Source organism: Pogona vitticeps, chromosome 9 (genome assembly GCF_051106095.1).
Source record: "Pogona vitticeps strain Pit_001003342236 chromosome 9, PviZW2.1, whole genome shotgun sequence".
NCBI lineage: Eukaryota > Metazoa > Chordata > Lepidosauria > Squamata > Agamidae > Pogona > Pogona vitticeps.
The window spans coordinates 16,298,303-16,320,976 of record NC_135791.1 but is presented as its reverse complement, the minus strand read 5'-3'; the positions used below and the strand labels follow the sequence as shown (position 1 = coordinate 16,320,976).

The 22,674-nt window shown below is 43.9% G+C and overlaps 1 protein-coding gene across 2 annotated transcripts in view; it reads left to right on the top strand.

Moving 5' to 3' along the window:
- The window catches only part of KDM1A (lysine demethylase 1A), a 60,284-nt gene extending 38,269 nt beyond the window's left edge, over positions 1-22,015 (top strand). For both annotated transcript variants that reach the window (XM_072979609.2, XM_072979608.2), the window contains 7 exons: positions 5,588-5,699; positions 13,274-13,406; positions 14,293-14,480; positions 15,205-15,319; positions 17,037-17,164; positions 19,492-19,638; positions 21,145-22,015. In XM_072979609.2, the coding sequence (XP_072835710.2) occupies positions 5,588-5,699; positions 13,274-13,406; positions 14,293-14,480; positions 15,205-15,319; positions 17,037-17,164; positions 19,492-19,638; positions 21,145-21,330 (1,009 nt within the window). In that variant the 3' untranslated portion in view covers positions 21,331-22,015. The remainder of the gene's footprint in view (positions 1-5,587; positions 5,700-13,273; positions 13,407-14,292; positions 14,481-15,204; positions 15,320-17,036; positions 17,165-19,491; positions 19,639-21,144) is intronic.
- The last annotated feature ends 659 nt before the right edge of the window (positions 22,016-22,674 follow it).

Genomic DNA, 22,674 nt, shown 5'->3' with positions numbered 1-22,674 from the left:
AACACTTAACTTGAAGCACAGACCCTGAACCTATCAGTTCTGGCTACCCATACAGACACCTGAACCTATCAGGTTGGTACTGACTGACACACAGTAGTACCCTGTCTGACACACAGACTCCCACTCAAGCTTCTTCTCTCAGCTTCTCCTCCAGCTTCTCCTCTCCACACACGCTCCACATATATATACAGTACAGCCCCTCCTCCTGATGTCCCGCCTTCCACTCCCCATAGGATGGAACTTTCCCTCCAAACCCATGACAGACAGGTAACATCAGTGCTGTATGTAACACCTCCCCTCTTTATAAGTTGTTTTGTAGGGGGAAAGCTAAGGTGCTTTTCACCAAAAAAACAACCTGGACCCAAAACAAACAAAAACAGTCATATAATAACATACAATACCATACTTACTTATACTTACACTCTATTAGGCATTTAAACATTTACCATTTACAGTACATCAATTTACCTTTATTCATACAAACCAAGTTCAAAAAAACAGGTACATTTAACCTTTAGTCATCAAAATATATACATAGTCCATGTTTCTTTCGCCGTCTTCATTCTTCAGGTCTTCTTGACAAGGCGTCAGCAACACAGTTCACTGACCCTCTGACCACCTTCACTTCAAAGTCATAGTCTTGCAGATTTAAAGCCCACCTCATAAGTTTACTATTGTGGGTTTTCATTGTCTTTAACCATTGCAGTGGTGAATGGTCAGTGCACAGAATAAAATGTCTTCCCCAGATGTAAGGCTTGGCCTTCTGGATCGCGTAGACTATGGCCAGACACTCCTTTTCCACGGTTGCCAAATGTCTCTCACCTTTCTGGAGTTTCCTACTCAGGTAGGACACTGGATGCTGGTCACCATTCTCATCCTCCTGGCAAAGAACTGCTCCTACCCCGCTGTTAGACGCATCGGTGTAGATGATGAACTCCTGGTCGAAGTCTGGAGCATGCAGCATTGGATAGTTGATGAGCGCCTGCTTCAACCTCTGGAACGCCTCCTCACAGTCGCTGGTCCACGGGATGCGGTCATCAGCCTTCTTCCTCGTCAGATCGGTCAGCGGAGCCGCAATCTCGCTAAACCTCGGGATGAACTTTCTGTAGTAGCCCACCAACCCAAGAAATGATTTGACTTTTTTCTTGGTGTTGGGTCTGGGCCAATCACGAACTGCTTCTATCTTGGCCTCTAGGGGTTCCACCACTCCTCCCCCTACTATGTGACCCAAGTATTTTATTTCTGGGCTACCCAGCTGCAGTTTGTTCTCTTTGCAGGGCCTAGGCCAAAGCACTTCCTCCCCTGGATCAAAGCGCCTCTCCCTGCCTCTCTGGTCATCCCAAGCTTTCTTTCTGACCCCCTGAGCTTGCAGGGTCTCTGCTGCCAGCTCTAGGCCTCTCCCTAGGTCACTCCTTAAAGAGTCTATATATGTCACAACGTCTTGTGGGTCATCCTGGGTGATCTGCTCCCAATTCTGCCTGGTCAAATCAAGGGGCCCTTTCACCCTTCTCCCAAACAAAAGTTCAAACGGACTGAACCCGGTACTGGCTTGTGGCACTGATCGATAAGCAAACAAAAGGGATTGCAGCTTCTGGTCCCAATTGTTTGGATTCTCTGCCAAGTAAGCCCTAATCATGCGCATTAGAGTCCCATTGAACTTTTCAGTTAACCCATTACTTTCAGGGTGATAGGCAGTGGTTTCCTTGTGCTTAATTCCACAGATTTGCCATAAGCGTTTCATGAGCTTCGATGTGAACGATGCGCCCAAATCTGTGATTATTTTTGAGGCAAATCCCATCCTGGACACATACCCCACCAAGGCATCTGCCACTGTGCTAGTTTCAATGTTAGTCAAGGGAATGGCTTCAGGGTACCTCGTGGCATGGTCCACAATGGTGAGAATGAACCTGTTCCCCCTCTTTGTGGCCTTGGGCAAAGGTCCCACAATATCCACCCCTATGCATTTGAACGGAGTGTCAATCACAGGCAAAGGGCACAACTTTGGTTTGGTCCTGTCGCGGTTATTCCCCTGCCTTTGACACACATCACATTGTTTACAGAACTCTTTGATCTGCTTCCCTATGTCAGGCCAGTAAAAATTCTGTGTGATTCTCTGCTGTGTTTTGTTCACCCCTAAGTGCGCAGCAAACATGTCAGAGTGCCCCCTTTGTAAGATCATGGGGCGATACTTTTCAGGTACCACTAGCTGACTTCGGATCCCATCTCCCCCTTTTGAGATATTCCTCAGGGTCTCTCTATACAAAATCCCCTTTTTCTCTAGAAATCTCACTGGGGTTTCAGGTGTTAGCTGGGCGTCAGTCCCCTGTTCAAAACACTTTTGGAGAGTGGCGTCTGCCTTTTGCTCTTGGCCAAATCGGCTGTCTGTGGTTAAGGTTTCCACCACAGCTTCTGAACTCCCCTCTGCTTCCGTCTCTGGCTCATCAGTACCCCCCTGAACTGTCCCCGTGGTGGCTTGTGAACGTGTAATCACTAGCACCCGTTTCACATGTTCAGCCAGGTCATTTCCCACGAGCACGGCTGCTGGCAGAGTCGATGAAATCGCTAGCCGCCAAACTCCCCTCCAGCCTTGAAAGTTCACAGGTACCTCCGCTACTGGCAGTGAGATCACCTGCCCCTCAATCCCTGCCACCTTCATGCTCTCATTTGGGATTATATATTCCCTAGGAATAATATCTGGATGGCACAGGGTCACCTGGGAACAAGTGTCCCTCAGCCCCCGATACTGATGGTCAAGTATTCCTACGTCCACCCCTGCTGTTTCAAACAACTGAGAATCTGTTCTCACGAGCAAGCAGCGCCTGACCTCCACAAGAGGACCATTTTCCTCAGCCTGATCAGCAGATGTAACTGTTCCAGATTGAGTAGCCATGGCAACAGGCTCCCTCAGTGACAAGGGGCTTTGCTCTTTCTGGACACAGAACACAGCTTTTGGCTTGGTTCCACTCGAATCCTGAGGCACAATTCCTTTTAGCTGCTTTAATTTCTCACACTCTGAGATTAGATGGCCCTTTCCCTGACAGAAATAACATTTTCTGCTATATTTTGAGTCTTTCTCATCTTGTTTTGGTTTTCCCTCCAAAATCTGAGGTCTTGGTTTCATGTCTGAGGGCTTCCCTTCACCATGGGCCCCTCCCCCTTGCTGGCTTTTCCCTGGTCCCTGAGAGTACTTGCTGTAGGTTTCTTTGGGTTTTCCTACAGATTTCTCCTCACCTAAGGGCTTTCTTATCTGGTAAATAAAATCTGCGGTCTCGGCCGCTTCGGCCACAGATCTAGGTTTCCTTTCCCTCACCTGGAATTTCAGTTCCCCATGCAGGACTGAATAGAACTGTTCCAGCGCTATCAAGTCTTTGAGCTGCTGAAAGGTCTCTGTCCCCTCCTGAGATAGCCATTTCTCTAGCAGCCTCACCAATTGGGCCCCCACTTGGGTAAAAGTCTGCTCTGGTTTCTTGGTGATTGACCTGAATCTTTGCCTCAGCTGTTCCGCATTTATCCCATGTCTGGCAAACACCAGTTTTTTAAACTCTGCAAAATCTTTCATCAGTTCCTCTGGCATCTCTGCATAGACTTCTGCAAGGCTGCCACTGATTAAAGATCGCATGATGGTCATCTTCTCAGTTTCCCTTACTGAGAAGTCCACAAACGCTCTTTCCACTAGGGAAAAGAACACTTCAGGACAATCTCCCTTGTGGTACACAGGGAATTTCTTCAGGTCAGCTTTAGACAATTGGCCTCCCTCAGAATCCCTATTGTTATTATTGTTCTGATTCATCAGTTCCAATTTTCTTAACTCAAATGCCATCCTTTCTTTTTCCAGAGCAATTTTCTCTCTCTCCCATTCAAATTGTCGTTGTTTCTCCCTTTGCTCCATCTCCCTCACCCTCAGTTCATGCTGTTGGGCTAGGAGTATTTTTCTGAGCTCTGGGTTCTGTTCTCCCGTGCTGTCACCCTGCACTGAGCCAAATTCATCCTCAGAACCTTGGTCAACCTGGGGGTCTTTCACTTCACCCATTTCTGCCATTTGGCTTCGAGTCAAGGGCATAATCCCCCCCCCCAGAACAGGCTGCTTTCAAAAGTCAAGCCTCAAAATAAAGCGACCACTTTTTTTTTCTTTTGCCTCAGAACCAGCTTTCTATAGATTACTGCTGTTCTTCAGCACTAACTTGCAACAGTTGCGAGCCAGAGTCTACCCCCCTCTGCTAGGCCTCTCAGCAGGCAGGCTAGATCACTGCTACCACACAGTTTTGCCTCAGCTTTTTTCCCGCCAAAACAGGCTGCCTCAGAGCTCCCTAATCTAGTCCCCAATCTGAGGTTACACGTTCTTCTACTAGCGCACCCCCCCGTGAGGTACACCTAGAAGATTACCTACGTGCTCTCAGATTGTCCCTGACTAGACCCCCCTTGCTCTGGGCACTCTTGCCAAGGCTTTGCTGTACCACTGGACAACTGGACCAGTCGTATCCCACACGCTGGACACCAATCAATGTGACAAACCCAGACCTACTGGGATATGCCACAGTTTCACTAAGCTGCCACCAACCATTCCCTATAAGAAGTCACACAGACCAGGGATGGATTTTTAACAAATAAAAGAACAAGGTTTATTAAATAACACACAGGGAAAAATAAAAGGATCAAGTGAATAAGATACAGTAACGTGGCTTAGTCTCAATCATACATACACACAGTTTGGTTCACACAGAACACTTAACTTGAAGCACAGACCCTGAACCTGTCAGTTCTGGCTACCCATACAGACACCTGAACCTATCAGGTTGGTACTGACTGACACACAGTAGTACCCTGTCTGACACACAGACTCCCACTCAAGCTTCTTCTCTCAGCTTCTCCTCCAGCTTCTCCTCTCCACACACGCTCCACATATATATACAGTACAGCCCCTCCTCCTGATGTCCCGCCTTCCACTCCCCATAGGATGGAACTTTCCCTCCAAACCCATGACAGACAGGTAACATCAGTGCTGTATGTAACACTAACTTTAATGTCTAGTTCTGAACACATCTGTTTAAGGATATTGAGAAGGTGAAACATGTCCAGAGGAAAATGACAAAGGTGATAGTCAGGAAATTAAGCCCTTTGTGAAACAGTTGAAAAAGAGAAGTATGTTTAGTCTTGAGAAAAGAATATTATAAGGTGGTATGACATCCATCTTCAAATGTATATAGGACTGTCACATAAAAAATGGACCAACATATTTTTGATAGGTAGGATCCCAACCAGTGAATTCATATTACAGGAAAGAAGTTTTGATTGAACATAAAGTATATATTCCTGATGGTTAAAAGCTGTTAGATAGCAGTGGAAGGTGGCAGATAATTCTCATTTGGAGGTTTTTAAACAGTTTGAATGGAGGGATACTATAACTATGAATTTTCTGCATGAGCAAACAGTTGGGTGAGATGATCTGTTGAATGATCTAGTGCCAAAAATGAGTATAAAGGCAAGGGATTAATCTGTGCAATTTTGTTGAAAGATAAGATCTTTGCAGACCCAAGGGAATGTACAGTGTATATACTACTAACGCAGTCTCTATCTTTTTTTTATATAGTGATGTCTATTTATCATCAAGAGACAGACAGATTCTTGACTGGCATTTTGCAAATCTTGAGTTTGCAAATGCCACACCACTCTCTACGCTGTCACTGAAACACTGGGACCAGGTAACCAGTCAGTATGTTTCTAGAGATCATTTTCAAAATAACATTGAATCCTTTAATATGGAATTATAGGGGAGTAGAGCATTTTGTAACCAGGGTTATATATATTCTTCCCTGTTAAAAAATCCATACCTAGATAATAAATTTTGTACCTCCCAAAATTCTTATTATTGAGTTTTCTTCTTAGTTATGGAAAGAGGTAAAAAAATTACATATGGCACATAAGTTCCTCTCTTTGATCATAGATGTGCTGTTCAAATGCTCTTCAGTCTTCTCTCTCTCATACAGCCTGTGTATCCATCCTTTGTTGTATTGTTTCAGAATATACACTGTAAGATTTCTATAAGGTAGTTTGAACAAATATGTACACTCAAATTCAGAAACCAGTGCTCCAGAAGGAACAACTTGCACTTTGGTAGTGCCTGATGAAGCCTTACAGAATAGGAGACAAAATGCTATATAAATGTACTACTTAATGTTCTGCTATTAGCTGACTTCCTTTGGGTTGGATGAACTGTCCTGAGATTCACTGTCTATATATGGAGCTTTCATGATAAGGGAGCATTTTATTATGAAAGCCATATGTGTGGCACTTCTCCAGTGCTCCTGATATATATGCATGGGTATGATGTCATTAAAAGGGATATGCAGATAACATTTGCACATAAATCCAGATTCTTCTTCGTGGTCTCTGAATGCACACAGGGTTTAATCTGCGCCTGTGTGGAGGTTTCACAATATTCTAGAGCTTTAACACGCGTTGGCAAGGACCGCCCTATATATCTTTCTATAAAGATAGAAAGAAATCAGTGAGACACTTTTTGATCTGTTTTCCTTCTCTCCACACACACCCCTTTCCCCCTCCCTTCCCCCTTTTATGGTCTCCACAGGGAAGTGCACTTCGTGCCCAAATAAGATTCCCCTCTCCAACAGACACGACTCTTGCCTGTTCTGTTTGGGAGAATCCCATCAAACAGCTTCTTGCCATTTTTGCAAGAATCTCACAAAAGAAGCTCTTGAACTCCACCAACAATGCCTCAGATCTTTCCTGTTGGAACGATCTTTACATCCTTCACTACCCATCATGTATGATACACAAATCTCACAGCCACCACCTGCTTCTTCTGATATTACCACTACTTCTCCGCTGCCGAAAGCAACATCATCGAAAACGAAATCTACCTCTAAGGCGAAGTCCTCGGGATTGATGTCACAGTTGACCCCGACACTGAAGCTGCCTCCGAAATCAGAGCGTCCCAAGCCCAAGAAACCAAAGAAACCCTCTGATTCACAAGCTCCTAAACAACAATCACTTCCTATCCAAGACCAGCCTACCATAGATCTTGACTGTGGGACCATGCTTCCATCCCGCCTCCATCAGGCCAATCACCTTCTCTCCTTCTTGCCCAGTCTCTTTCGTGGGCAAATACCTTGGCTAAGGTAACTACTTCCATATTCAGCTTGCTTGAGCCCCAAGTCTATGGGCTGCTCTGTCTCTGTGTGCAAATTGGATTCAGCATCTATTTTGGTTGATCCCTTACCTCCACGTCAGCGATCCAGGAAGATGCACTGTGCACCAGACTTGCCAATCCAATGCTGAACTTCCACAACCTCCGGTATCTATGGAGTTGCAGGCATTGCATGACTCCTGGGCTCGATACCATCATCCCAAGCAAGTCACCATTTATGAGCCTCCTACCTATTATGAACCTCCAGCCAAACGGTATCAACATCACTTGTACCAATACTGGCAGCCTGATACCAGACATTACATCGAACCCAAGCGTCTTCGATACCCATATTATCCTTCTGCCTCTTCTGACTTGCCATCTCCTCCTCAGTACCACCCGAGGCATGAATATGACCAGTCCTCTGAGGACGATACCCTTCCTCCTCCTCCAGTAACTTCTTCCTCCTCCGAAACCACGCAAGTCCTCTCGTAAGAGAAGTCATACTGAATCTGTTGCAATTCAACCACCTTCGGTACCAAAGTGGCCCCTACCGACTTGGGTTTCATTGCCACCTGCTGAGTCTGCTACGCTTTCACAGGTCTGCTCTTCCTCTCTTCAGGTTACCGCAACCTATACCGGGCCTTCAACCGTGCCTCTAGATACCACTAAGGCTTGCTAACATAAGCGCCTTACATCTCACCATTCTGCGCAGGTAATTCTATCTAAACACAGTATCACTAAATCTAAATGCCACCTGCAGGACCTCCCTCAAGCACCAGCCTCTCCATATCAACAGGTTGCTTCACCATCACCTATGCAGTTTTCCAATTCTGAAACTTCAGACTCATTGACACCACAAGGGTCTTCTCCTAACTTAACAACTCCTGATTCGGATGTCGCCGATACCAATCCTCCATCTCCATCTGAGGATTTCTCCTCCTACTTACAGCTAGTGCTCTGCATAGTCAAGGCCATGGACCTTGGTGTCCAGCAACCAGTCCAATCAGAGTCGGATAAAGTCTATGAGGACATTAATGAAGACCAGACACCCACATTCCCATCTCTTCTAAAATTAATCAGTCATGGTCCAAACCATCCTCAGTACCTCAGATTTCTCAGAGGGTTGAGAATTTATATAAAACTCATGGGGACAATACTAACTTCCTCTCCCCCTCCCAGTTCTGTAATTGTTGATGCTACGCAAAACAGAGTATGCAATCCATCTAATCCTACTCCTAATAACAAGGAGGGTAGGAAGCCTGATATCATTGGCTGCAGAGTTTACTTGCTTGCTTCCTTTACCCTATGTGCTGCTATGGGAGTTCATCACAGGTGAAATAAGGCCTTTCCAATCCTTCAAGCAGCACCTGGAGGCTAGAAAGCAGGTGGCCTCTCTTTTCATCAAGAAGCCATGGCTTTGGCGCGTCAGGAATGCATCACAGCACAGCATGTCATTGAAGCCACATCAAAGCACAGGGCTACCACTATTGCCCTCCAAAGACATGCTTGGCTCCGTTCAGCCCATATCACTGACGACTCTCACATGCGCATTGAAGACCTACCCTGTTTCCCTAAAAATAAGACCTAAGTCATCGTCTTCCTTCCAACCTCAACATGCCATACAAAGGCAATGTCCCAGGCAATCTTTCAGGGGCCCTGACAAGAAAACAAAACACAGTCTTTGGGTCCTCCGTCACCCAGATCCATTAACTTCACCTCCTGCCACCCACCACCACCTATCTTGTAGCCCATTTTCCATCGTGGGCATCTATCACCACTGATTCTTGGGTCCTCTCTATTATAGCCACCAACTATGCAATAGAGTTTGCCTTTTTGCTACCACCAAGAATTGTTCTAACCACACCATCAACTATCTTGGAATAAGAGATTCAATCCCTTCTCTCAAAGGACACCATATCATCTGTCATCCTACAAGAAGGTGATTCCGGGTTCTTCTCCCACTACTTTACTGTTCCAAAAAAAGACTGAGGCCTTCGTCCCATTCTCAGCCTCTGTGACCTAAACTACTACATTTTTCAGAAGCACTTACACATGGTGACACTAGAACGCATCCTACCAATACTTTAAGAAAATGACTGGTTTGCTGTCATCGACCTAAGCAGTGCCTACTTTCATATTGCCATCTGTCAAGATCACCACAAATTCCCTAGGACAAGCCACTTACAAATTCAAAGCCCTCCCGTTCGGACTTTCCACTGCACCACAAGTATTTAGAAAATGTATGGCCCCATTTCCACTGCACCACAAGTATTTACAAAGTGTATGGCCAGCACTCACAGAATTTCAATTTTTCCATACCTAGACGATTGGTTACTAGTAGCCCCCTCATGTTCACAGGCTCTGCACAATATCTACCTAACTCTCCTAGCGGACCTGGGCCTTGGGGTCAACAAAGACAAATCCATTCTAATTCCTTCACAAAAGGTCACTTAACATAGGTGCCGTTCTCGATTCACAAAAAGCAAGAGCCTTTCTGCCTCACGAGTGAGCAATGAAGATACACTCTCTCATCCAACACTTAACAACCTCGCACGCTCTTAACTGTGCATCAAGCTCAACGCCTCCTCGGCATCATTGCTTCCACCATATCGGTCATACAGCATGCTCGGCTCAAAACGCGTTCCCTATAAGCAGGGTATCTGTCCCTCTTTGACCCCATGTCCGATCCACCTACCAAAATTCTACAGGTCATTTCTGAACTTGCAGCCTTCCTCTACTATACCTTGCCATTCAACTATGGGAATGGTGTTTTGACCACCATATCTTTCCTGTAGCGGTCCATATCTCCACTCAGCACAACCAACTGAGATACTCTCAGCAGGCTTCGCACTCAGATGCACGAGTGGGTGCTTGACGACTCCATATTCCTCCAGCTCTGCAGCCTATGGGGACATCCCAGAATAGACATTTTTGCCACGGCACACAACACCAAGTGTGCCCCATACTTCTCCAGATCGGGCATCGGGCCAGGCTCCCTCGGAGATGCACTCATGATGCAGTGGACCTTACACCTGCTCTACCTCTTCCCTCCAATTCCTCTCCTCCTGCGGACCATTGTCAAACCCTGCCAAGATTGCTCAGATGCCATCCTCATCACCCCATGGTGGCCCAGGCACCCATATCCACTGACCTCATTTGTCTCCCCCCCCCTCAATTCCTCCCCTGGTCAGTCAACATCAAGGAAGGACCCTTCATCCCGACCTCCAGACTCTTCATCTCACAGCATGGAGAATTCTGTAGCTACTATTCTAGCTCCTGCCTGAAAGCCTACTACCACGCAACTTTATGCTTACAAGTGGTCTGCCTTTCAAAAATTTGCAGATCAACACAATTTCCCTACTGCACTCTTCAGGCACTCCTTGCCTTCCTTTCTTATCTTGTCAATCAACATCTTTCCTTGTCTGCACACAAAGTTTCTATCTCTGCCATAGTGGCATACCAACCAAAAGACTCTGATGCTGCCCTACTCTTTAGGCACCCAACCCTGAAACAGTTTCTACGAGGTGTTTCCAATTTGCACCCCTCTAGGCTCTCACCACCACCACAATGGTTGTTACATACTGTCCTCTGACGTCTCCTGCTACCTGACTTTGAACCTCTTGCAACTACGTCAGATCGTTTTCTTTCCTTTAAGACCCTATTTTTAGTGACTATTACTTCTGCTCGTAGAGCTTCTGAACTCGCGGCTCTTCGAGTCGACCCCCTGTTCCTCCAATTCCACCCTGACAAAGTTACACTCTATCCCAGTGTCTCCTTTCTACCTAAGGTAATATCTGAGTTTCATCTTAGGACAATCCATTATTTTACCTACCTTCTTTCCATCACCAACCAATGACTTGGAGTGCTCTCTTCACCTCTTAGATGTCAGATGAGCCTTGGCGTTCTACGTTTCCAGAACCTCTTCCTTTCACTAGTCTAAGAGGCTTTTTGTTTCCCCGCATTTACCACACAGGGGATCTCATGTTTATCCCTAAACCATCTCTTGATGGATTGCTACAACTATACGCTTCACATGCTAGCTTGCTAAAAAACCTTTGCCTACTAGCATTAAAGCTCATTCCACAAGGGCGGTGGCTGCCTCCACAGCTTTTCTGAGTGGTGTCCCATCTGCAAGGCCGCCATGTGGTCAACTCCTTCAATCTTTGCCTCTCATTACCACTTAGATGTCAGAGCAAAGTCAGATGCCGCCTTTGGATGAGCGGTTCTTTCATCTGTTCTTCCGTGACGTCCCTCCCCCAGATAGGTAAGCTTGTTAATCACCCATTAGTGTGCATTCACAGAGACCACAAAGAAGAAAGAGAAGTTACTTACCTGTAACTCTGGTTCTTCGAGTGGTCATCTGTGAATTCACACTTCCCGCCCATCCTCCCCTCTGTCCGCCACGTCTGTTTTATTCTATACAGTGGCAGGCTGTTTGGGAACTGAGGCAATCCCCAGGACGGGTGGACCAAGTGCACTACGGGGGTGGTCCTGGTGAACGCGTGTTAAATCTCGGGAATATTCTGAAACCTCTGCACAAGTCCAGAATTAAACCCATTAGTGTGAATTCACATCTGGCCACTCAGAGAACCAAAGTTACAGGTAAGTAACCTGCCTTTTTACAGTTGGTATTCCATATGCAATCTGAGAATTGACCACAGTGTTGAACTTACAGTGGTGCCTCGCTTAACGATTGCCTCGTTTAGCAATGAATTTGCATAACGATGTGGTTTTTTAGAAAATAATATGCACCGTATAACGATGTTTCCTATGGGCGATTTTCGCTTAGCGAAGTTTGGGACCATGCTTCGCATAACGAATGCGATTTTAGGTCCCCTGCTTCACTTAACGATGTTTCTTTTTTCAATTAAAAAAGTGTCTTAGAAGGGTCAAAAACGGTTCTAAATGCTTGGATTCGTTAGAGGACCCCCTAAGTCATGTGCAAACCTGATTTGGCTTTGATCTGACTTTTCGTTAATTTTTTTTTCCGCCCATAGGAACCAATGGACCTGTCAAAATCTGACAGCTCCATGCTTTCCTATGGGGGAGAAAGCAATTTGCCATAAATTAACAAAAGTTCAGATCAAAGCCAAATCAGGTTTGCACACGACTTAGGGGGTCCTCTAACGAATCCAAGCATTTAGAACAGTTGCTGAGTCTTCATTAATTTTTTGTGAATTTTTTCTTCCCCCATTAGGAAATAATGGAGCTGTCAGATTTTGACAGCTGTCAAAAGTTGGGGGGAAAAATTCACCATTAATTAACAAAAAGTCAGATCAAAGCCAAATTAACTTTTGCATCCGTTTTAGAGGGTGCAGAAGCTAATCCAAGCATTTAAAACCATTTTTGACCCTTTTATGACACACTTAAATTTGCAAAAATTGACTTCGCAAAGCCATTGAAATGTATTGAGTCAGCTTCAATACATTCTAATGGAGGAAACATTGTATCGTTTAACGATGTTTCCTATGGGTTTTTTCACTTAAGGACGGCAATCCGTGCCTATTGGAACGGATTAACCGGTTTCCAATGCATTCCTATGGAAAATGGTGTTTCGCATAACGATGTTTCACATAACGGTTTTTTTTTTTTTGAACCAATTAAAATTGTTATGCGAGGCACCACTATATTTGTACTGGGTTTTGCATGCAGTAAGAATGTTGTTCCAAACATGGGAGCTTTTCAAAGAGAGACAAGCAAACACAGTGTGTGGGCAGAAAGGAAGGGTGGGCTATTGCTTGCTTGCTTTCCTTCTCTGCCCCCATGTGTGGGACGCAGGTCTGGATAAGGTTAGTTATGTGATCCATCCTCAAGGCTTTCAGAGACTAGAAGTGAGAATATTTTCATCTGCTGCTGTATAAATCAGAGCGCTGAATTATGTGGACAATACATCCAGAAACTTTCTGGAATGATAGTTGGGTTCCTGTTCCTTCATATCCCTGAAGATAGCAATGGCAAAAGGGTGCTGCTTACATAAGCATCCTCACATACGCAGTTGGCTTTTGTCATTGTCACTTACATAGATTTTTCACTGCTCCTTGTCCTTTACTAATCATGGGATGGTGGGAAGGAAATTTGTCACAAATGCACCGATGGGACTTTTACATCGCCTCCTTTCCATTTTAGGACGATGATTTTGAATTCACAGGCAGCCATTTGACTGTGAGAAATGGCTACTCCTGTGTGCCCGTGGCTTTGGCTGAAGGACTGGACATTAAGCTCAACACGGCGGTTCGACAGGTTCGCTACACAGCTTCAGGTTAGCACCACGAGGAATCGTCCCTAGCTCTGTAAAAGGAAGGTTGTGGCTTGGGCATAGCTTGTGAGACCATGGGCGCAGCTTCCTGTCACGCATCATCTGTGGTTGCTTGATGATTGGGCATGTTTCCTGCATCGTGCAATACAAGAAGTGATTAAATTTAGGCAGCAGAATGAAAACAAAAACAAAAACAGAGTGAAACTCTCAAGCACGATTGGGGGAATCCACTGTTACCTTCCCCCCATCAAGTAGGTCAAAAAGTTTAGAAATAATATGCTTTAAAAGACTATGTAACAGAATAGTGGCTGTTAGCTCAGACTGAGGAAGAATGTTTGGAGAAGAGGGTAAAATAAATATTTTATGTAATGGAACCTGGGAACCAAAATGGGAAATAAGGAAGGAGATACGTGATGAATTTGTATGGCTTCAGGGGGAGGACTCTGCAGTATCAGTGGGACATTTATTGTTTGGAGCATGGAGATGCGGGTTTAAGTCTCTGCCTAGCAGTCATCATCTTAGAACTAAAAAGTAAGGTCCTTAAGGTGGCCTTGAGCAATACGTCCACATTAGCTGTGAATTTATTTTGGGTGGAGAATCACAAATTATTTATTTGGAGGTCCAACAGAAAAGACCATAGCATTGTGAACTGGTAAGAACGCAAATTCAACTAATATTCAGAGTTAAGGAACCAAAAATATGGATAGTAAAATTAATTTAGGACCTAATTGTAGTCATTTCTCCAGCCATATTATAATAATAATAATAATAATAATAATAATAATAATAATAATAATAATAATAATAATAATAATAATAATAATAATAATAATAATAATAATTTGCTTATATGGCATTTACTTTTACTTTCTCTCCCCTCTCTTGGCAGGATGTGAAGTGATAGCTGTCAACACACGTTCCACTAGCCAAACATTTATTTATAAGTGTGATGCTGTTCTGTGTACTCTTCCTTTGGGTGTGCTAAAACAGCAGCCTCCTGCAGTACAGTTTGTCCCTCCTCTTCCAGAGTGGAAGACATCAGCTGTGCAGAGGATGGGATTTGGAAACCTTAACAAGGTAACTTGAAAGGCACAAAGCTATATGTTGGCAGAGGAGTGAGGTCATAGCTATATCCTTACCTGCCACTGGAATGGATGGAAGGTTTTTTTTTCTTGGTTTCTTTCCACAGCTGAGAATAAGATGCAGAAATATTCAGAGAGGCAAAAGGGTCCATTAAGATTCTCCTTAGGAGGCCTAGAAATGAATATTTCTTCTCATAAGACAGAAGGATTCTGTTCTTCCCTTTCTGCTTTAGATGCTGGAATTGGCTCACGTCTGAGGCACTGGCATATAGAACTATTGCATCCATAGCTTTCACTTTCTTTCCATTCATGTCTGTTAGTATCAGTGGACCTTGGATGCAGGCTGGAATTTCCAAGAATTCGTGTGTAGCTCATAAACTTTGCTGTATATTCTTTTGGGGATGTGTGAATCTTGGTGTTACACAAGTAAGAGGTATATAATTAGGTGTGGCTGTGTCACTCTTGAAATGTTTTCTGGGGAAAAAAAGAACATCTCTCTAACATCTACAGTGTAACATAACCCAAGAACATTAAACTTTCTGGGATCGTCACCAACGTTCACTGTAATTTTCTGCCTGGCTGCGCAGGAGCCTCGCCCCACTGAGGGGTGGCGAGGTTTCTTCTGAAAGTGGAAGTAAACAAGACAGCTGCTGGTGAGCAGCCCTGATGAGCGTACAGCTTAGAGGGAACATTGATGCTCACTTTTTCCACCTTTTTAGGTTGTGCTGTGCTTTGACCGTGTGTTCTGGGATCCGAGTGTCAATTTGTTTGGTCACGTTGGCAGCACGACGGCCAGCAGGGGAGAGCTTTTCCTGTTTTGGAATCTTTACAAAGGTAGTTGCACCAAAGCATGCTTTGATTTGTTTCCATAACATGAGCATCACAATCCCTTAATATGTCTTAAGTAACCATTAGCAAGTACAGTATTTCAGAGTGAGGCCAACACAGCCTCTTGAAACAAAACAAGCTCCATGAAGTATTAAACAGCACCTGTTTAACTTGCAAGGTCAGATGTATTTGAGGCCTGTTCTCAAATCTTTCTTCACGATAGGGAAAGAGATCAGATTCATTTGGGCTTTATTAAAAGCCATTCAATCTTACCAGTTCTGCAGGCTTTTGTGTAACAAAGTAAAACCTGCAGATATGTTGAAAATGGGAAGATGCCTGTAAAATGCTGCTGTTTCTCAGGCTGATGAAACTTGCTACAGTGGTGCCCAACTTGATGACGATAATCCGTTCCAGGAAAATTGCTGTTAAGCAAAATCGGCGTCAAGTGAAAAAAAAAAATCCCAATTGGAATGCATTGAAAACCGGTTAATGCGTTCCAATGGGGAAATACCTCATCGTCCAGCGAAGATCGCCCATAGAGAACCGCCGATCAGCTGTTTAAAATCGCTGTCTTCCAAAGCAGGGGTCCAGAAAGCAGCCATTTTGCGAAGGGAGGGAAGCCATTTTGCGGAACCGGAAAAATCATTGCTTAATGAACAAACGATTTGCGAAGCAGGCTCCTAATCAACGTAATGCGAAAAAAACCCATTGAAACCATCGTTTTGCAATCGCAATAGCGATCACAAAAAACTTATCAAGCGATTTTGTCGTCTACCAGTCGTCAAGCGGGGCACCACTGTATATTTATTTGAACAAATTTATTGTGAACCATTGAAACTGCAGCTGTGTAGGCTTATATATTGTATCAGTGATGCTGGGAGGAAGCAGGCTGTCACAGAAAAGGGCTTGATTAGTTGAGCCCCACATCCGCTGTGTTCCCATTGCAGGAAGCTACCTTATACCATGTTAGGCGGTTTGTCTAGTTCAGTGCTGTTTCCTCTGTTAGTAGCTTTCCAATGTCTCAAGCAGGGGTCTTTCCCTTCACCTACTCTTTGATCCTTTGAAAAGGAGCCTGGAATCAAACCTTGTATATCATGGGTTCTGCCCCTGAGCTTGCCCGCCCCCCATCACACCCGTAGCTGCTCTATGACAACAATATGAGTAAAATGCTTTGAACTTCATAGCTTCCATCTAAAATCCAGTAAACTGCAAGTAGAGTAGACCCGCTGAATCAGTGGAACTTATGGAGGAGCTGACTCACCAAATCCCCACTGATTCAGCGGGCCTGCTCTAGTTGTGACTTACTACTAGAGTTCAGCCACTATGAGGAAGATGAGGTGTAGATGAAATTCCCTTTTCTTCATTCTGCATTGGAGGTGGTGTATTTAATCATATTTGGCTTGAAAATGCACACATAAAATGAATTGGAAGCTTGGACTTCTCCCCTCCAAACCGAAATGTCTGGAACCCAGCACACTCCATCATCTCTGATCACCGAACCTTGTCTGCTGATGATGAATTTCCTCCCTTAAATCTCAGAGGGTTTTGTAAGTCTTTATCAGGATGCAGAATCTGTTCTGCTTTTGAGGGAGTTTGCCAGAGATGCTTGGAAACACTCATAAACTAAAGACTCATAAAAGTCTTTAACTGCTAGACAAGTATTGATGTGTTTAAAAGTAGGTTGTTGGTGTATTACTAATAATTCTTTTCCCTTCCTACATAGCACCTATTCTGCTGGCCTTGGTGGCAGGGGAAGCAGCTGGAATCATGGAGAATATTAGTGATGATGTAATTGTTGGGCGCTGCCTTGCTATTCTCAAGGGCATTTTTGGTAGCAGTGCAGTCCCTCAGGTATTTATTGTGTTCACTTGTTATAGTTGCATCTGGACCAGGATCCCAATTAGCCTTTTATTTGTCATTATCAGTGTATAGCACTGATAATTATATCAATACTGGATTGAGATAAGAAATGAGGTCCTTCAGATAGTGTGGGATCATATCTTCTATTTAACCCTAGCCAGCATAGCTTAGGGTCAATGGATGATGGGACCTGTAGTTCAACATCTGTTGTATCTTGTAATGTTCTACTGTTTGATTGTAATGACTTGATGTGTTGTGAATAGAGATGGGGGTATTCTTATATGAATACCAGTACACCCACACAGGTGGACCTAACGAGGGTCCAGTCCCCTGGGGCTGGATGGTCCACTCACCTTCCACTGTTGCCACAGGCTCCGCGCTCCCTTCCTATCACTCCAGAGCTTGGGGTTGGCAAGCTACTCTTTGACCTGGCAGGGAGGCTTGTGTCCCTCCTCCTAAGGACCCTCGTTAGATCCACCTGTGTTGGGGTATTCGTATTCATATACGAATACCGCCATCTCTAGTTGTGAGCCACCCAGAGTGGGGTGGTATAGAGATTAACTCCTGCCAACCTAGCAGTTCAAAAGCATGTAAATGTGAGTAGATAAATAGGTACCACCACGGGCTACGTGACCACGGAAACTGTCTATGGATGAACGCTGGCTCTACGGCTTGGAGACAGGGATGAACACCGCGCCCGAGAGTCAGACGCAACTGGACTAAATGTCAGGGGAAACTTTTACCTTTACCTTATAGAGGTTAAAATAATAAACAAGCACTCCTCGTTGCCAGCCTAGATGCTGCTGAAATCTTTTGTGCTAGCTGCCTGTGTAACTTGCTCAAGTGTTGTAACTTCTGTAGGGGAATTTATTTTATTGGAATAAATCTTTGAGCCTAGAGAGGATCTGTCCCTAAAATAAAGTTGTGTTGAAGCCGCTGGTTTCCACCAGCTGGAAAGAACCGTCTAGCTGGTGTGAACTCCCTGCCCATTTTCCTCGCTTTTTCATCCCTCAGGAGGCTCTTCTTTTCTGTTTTGCAGAGAATGGAGAACAGAAAAGCAAAACAACACCTTCTGTCCTTTAAATTGAGTACATCAGTATTGCTGCTGTTGTAACATTATATCTATTACACTCATACAAATAATGTGGACTGTGAAATTAGATCTCACTTAACTTGGGGAGAGGGGAATATTTTCTGCAACTTGAACAGACAACCTCAGGGAGGTTTTTACAGGATTTTACTTACTCATAATGCACTAGGTGTGTGACTCCCCCTCCAAAGAACTATATGCTGACTCAGAATCTAGTCTCTCACAACAAAGATTGAGTTAGAAGAGTGTGCAGAGAGTTATATGTAGGGATGTCTTCACACTGTTATTATTAAAAACCATTTATTTTGCTTGTTTTTATTAATGCAATCCATCTTGAGTTCTGGTTTGAGAACCAAAGTAGGGTATAAGTGGAAATAGTAATAATTCTTCGAAGTGACTGACTAGTTAAACTGGCCGTGGTGTCCCTATCCTATTGCTCACTCCTAAAAACCGTCTTCTTGGGAACCAGAAAAAAGGTATTTCCTGTACTGTGTAAAAAGACATGGAGTCAGTATCAGTCTGTGGCTCGGGTACCCTATTTGGGTTGTTACATGATCTTAGGCATCTTGAAATATTTTTGGCCAGAGTCAGTCGTCATATATTTCTAGTACTTTCAAGGTTTTCCCTTTTTTGCAGATTTTTCAATGTGTTCTTTGTGAGTGTGTATAGACATCAGCTTTCTGTCCCTTCTAGGTACAGTGGTGCCTCGCTTAACAGGCGCCCCGTTTAACGACGAAATCGCATAGTGACGAAGATTTTGTGATCGCTTTTGTGATCGCATTGAGGTGTTTTAAATAGGGGGAAATTGCTTTGCAATGATCGGTACCCTGTTTCGCTTATCGATCATCGCATAGCAATGATTTTTTAACAGCTGATCGGCTGTTCCAAAATGGCCGCTGGGTTTAAAAAATAGCCGCCCGCTGTTTTCTGGGACAGATTCCTCGCTTACCAGGCAGCGAAAATGGCCGCCGTATGGAGGATTTTCGCTTTAAGGTGAGTTTTAAGCCCATAGAAACACATTGAAGGGGTTTCAATACATTCCTATGGGCTTTTTAATATCGCATAGCGACGAAATCGCTTTGCAGCGATTTTTGCTGCACGGATTATCGTCACTATGCGAGGCACCACTGTATCAGGGACTCCTTAGATCCATAGTGAAAGTAGTTCCCTTTTGATACCTAAACCACTGTCATGCCTTTGTTTTCCCTCTTTTCTGTTTTGTCCTCAGCCCAAGGAGACAGTCGTATCACGTTGGCGGGCTGATCCTTGGGCCCGAGGGTCCTATTCCTATGTAGCAGCTGGATCTTCAGGAAATGACTATGACCTGATGGCTCAGCCAATAACTCCAGGACCAGCCATTCCAGGAGCTCCACAGGTGAGAACAGGAATAGCAGGAATTGGTTCTTTGGGATCTCTGGTGTGATCCTGGCACTCTTTGCCATGAGCATTTATTTATCCTAATAAGACATACATTTTTTTCTTACATTAATTGGATGTATGTGAGGAAGTTACATTGTCTTGTGAAGATATAATTCCACTATAGGAATGCATTGATTTTTGGATGAAAACAACTAAATCAGGGTTATTTTTTGCAATTTTTGAGCTAGTACAGGGAAAAGCAAATAGCCACTGGTGGCCCACATGGTAGGATGCACCTTGATCTTTCAAATTCAGTTCAACATTCATGAGGTCAAATTATATTAAAATGCTCTGCATTGTGGGGTTTGTCAGAATTAGTGCACTAGAGCAAGACTTTTCCCTTCTCCCTCTTTTTTTAACTTGTTAAGAGTGTTGTTGCAGAATACCCCACCTGCTCATCTTTGTGCTAAAATATTGCCTGTATACAGGACAAAATTCCCCAGTGTTTTGAGGATTTAAGATCTGCCAGATCTCCAAAACTGTGCAGCCCAATCCCCAACCTATGTCATTGTTGACATGTTTGCAGCAACGTGTACTTTTATCAGGATCAAGAAACAGACACACATAGTCAAGCATCCAGACAAGTACCAGATCAGAGAGGGTCACCAGAAGGACACAGGGTGGACTTGGTACCCAGCTGCACACCCTTATTCAAATACAGAATGGGTTATGGCACATGGCTAGTTTTGTGCACATCTCTGACCTTCAGATGATCTATTTGTCCATGGCAGTTTTGTCCCTTAGTTCTTCAAATATTTTTTGCCCCGAACAACTTGATAGGTTGCCATTTCTTAACATGTTAGGAGTAAATGAATGCTGAGTGGTATGCAGGCCACAGAGGTATGCTGGTCCTTGTCATATATGCTCTTGGTCACTCTTAGTTGGAAATGGTCTGTTAAATGAGTAATGGGGAAATGGAAAACAGGCTTCACTTCTGTGATTTTGTGTGCAAGCTGTAGTCTATAACTTAAGTAAATTTTGGAAACTAGTTCTTAGTGGAAAGTGAGACTGGAGACTGTTTTGTTTGAGGAATTATGCCCTTAACTCAGTACACGCCTTGAGACAATAATACATTTGGGCTCAGTCATTCTGTCCAAGTAGATGTGGAAACCTTTGCCAGTGTAGCCTTGTTTGAAACACTGAACATATTTTCTGGTTTATAGCAACATGTGGCCAAATCAGCACTAAAACAGCTCCACTTTTTCAGTAGGTGAAACAGTATGAATAATCACTTAACATCCAGAAATGAACCCTGAAAGCATTCCCTGTTTCCTGTTTGACTGATTTGCCATTACCTGGGAAATGTAGTTATTCCTATAGAGAACATGCATCATTCACGTTTGGGGAAAGCATTTGTGGAAATACAACTTTGCTTCTACCTGCCTTGATTTTGCAGGTGTTAAACTCCTTGGCAGGTTTTAAGGGAGCCTGGCTGACATTGCCAACCTGTTTCTTTTTCCAGCCAATTCCTCGTTTGTTCTTTGCTGGGGAGCACACAATCCGCAACTATCCTGCGACTGTACATGGAGCTTTGCTGAGTGGACTGAGAGAAGCGGGACGCATCGCAGACCAGTTTCTTGGTGCAATGTACACTCTGCCTCGCCAAACAACTCCCGTGGCAACTGCCCAGCAAGCTCCTCCTATGTAATGATGCAAGATGCCACCAATGGCCTCCAAATGCCTTTCATTGGCCTGTGGTTAGAAGCAAGTGGCCTTCTTTTTCCTGTTAGAAAATGGTAGCTTGGAGTCAACAGCATTACCCTGTTGAATGGCCTCCCAACGGCGTCTCCATCATCTGAGAAAGCGGTACTTTATGCCCAGCCCAGTTCATTGGAATGGTGCTCGTGCTTCCCAGAATGCAGACTCCTGGTCTCTCAAGTGGGACCTGTTTTGGGATACATGTGGCTTTGGGTCCGTTTCTTCCCAGGTTTAGAACTCTTGTATATTAGCTGCTGTTAGTAATTAAGGTGACATTGTCTCGTGTGGATTTTTACCCCAGGAAGTAAAAATAATGTTTGTTTGTTTTTTTAAAAAAGCACACATAACCACTAAAATCACCAGAGATGTTCTTTTTGGTCTTGAGTATGTCCTGTTGTCTCCTGTATGCAACTAAAAATTAGAAACTCACACCAGTTAGTTGGGAGCATTCCTCTTTATTTGTCTATGTCGTGCTTAGTTAAGTGTATTTAAACTGGAAACTCCTGAGATATACATAGATATGCACTGGAATTGGGTAATTTGCATTTGGTTCTTGTCAGGGCACTGAAGAGGTGGATATACTGTTGATTGAGATAGAGTTTTAATTGGAAGGATAAAGAAATAATTGGTCAAAATTTGTATTTTTGTGAAATAATTTGATATCAATTAATGCTTCTCAATCTATGCAAGGCTGTAGTACTGCGTTTCCCTGAAAATAAGACAGGGTCTTATATTAATTTTTGTTCCAAAAAACGCATTAGGGCTTATTTTCTAGGGATGATTTTTTTTCATGTACAACAATCTATATTTATTCAAGTGCAGTTATGTAATCTGGTTGTTGCACAATGGTGGAGGGTAGGGTTTCACTTAACTGGGACTTTTTGGGGGGTAGGGCTTATATTACGAGCATCCTGAAAAATCATACTAGGGCTTATTTTCGGGGAAACGGTATTTTAGGGCCTGTCTATCATCTATTCACTGCCCTTCATTCAAGAGCAGACTTTTTTTTCAGTGACCTTGAGTGCTCATGGCACAGAATTCAATTCTACCTGATTCAGCACAGTATGCTTGATATGCACAAAGCCATGTTCTTTTGGAAATGTTTATTCTATTGTTGGGCTTGGTTTCTGAGAAATTAAAACCATACAGTTTCATACATACTCCAAATGGGCTGGAGCTGTATCAGCACACACTAGTGGGATGTGGAAAACTGGCCATATAGTCTTCTCTCCTAGGAACTAGATGTGTTCTGTCTCAAAGGTATTCACACATTTGAATAACATACAAATAGTTT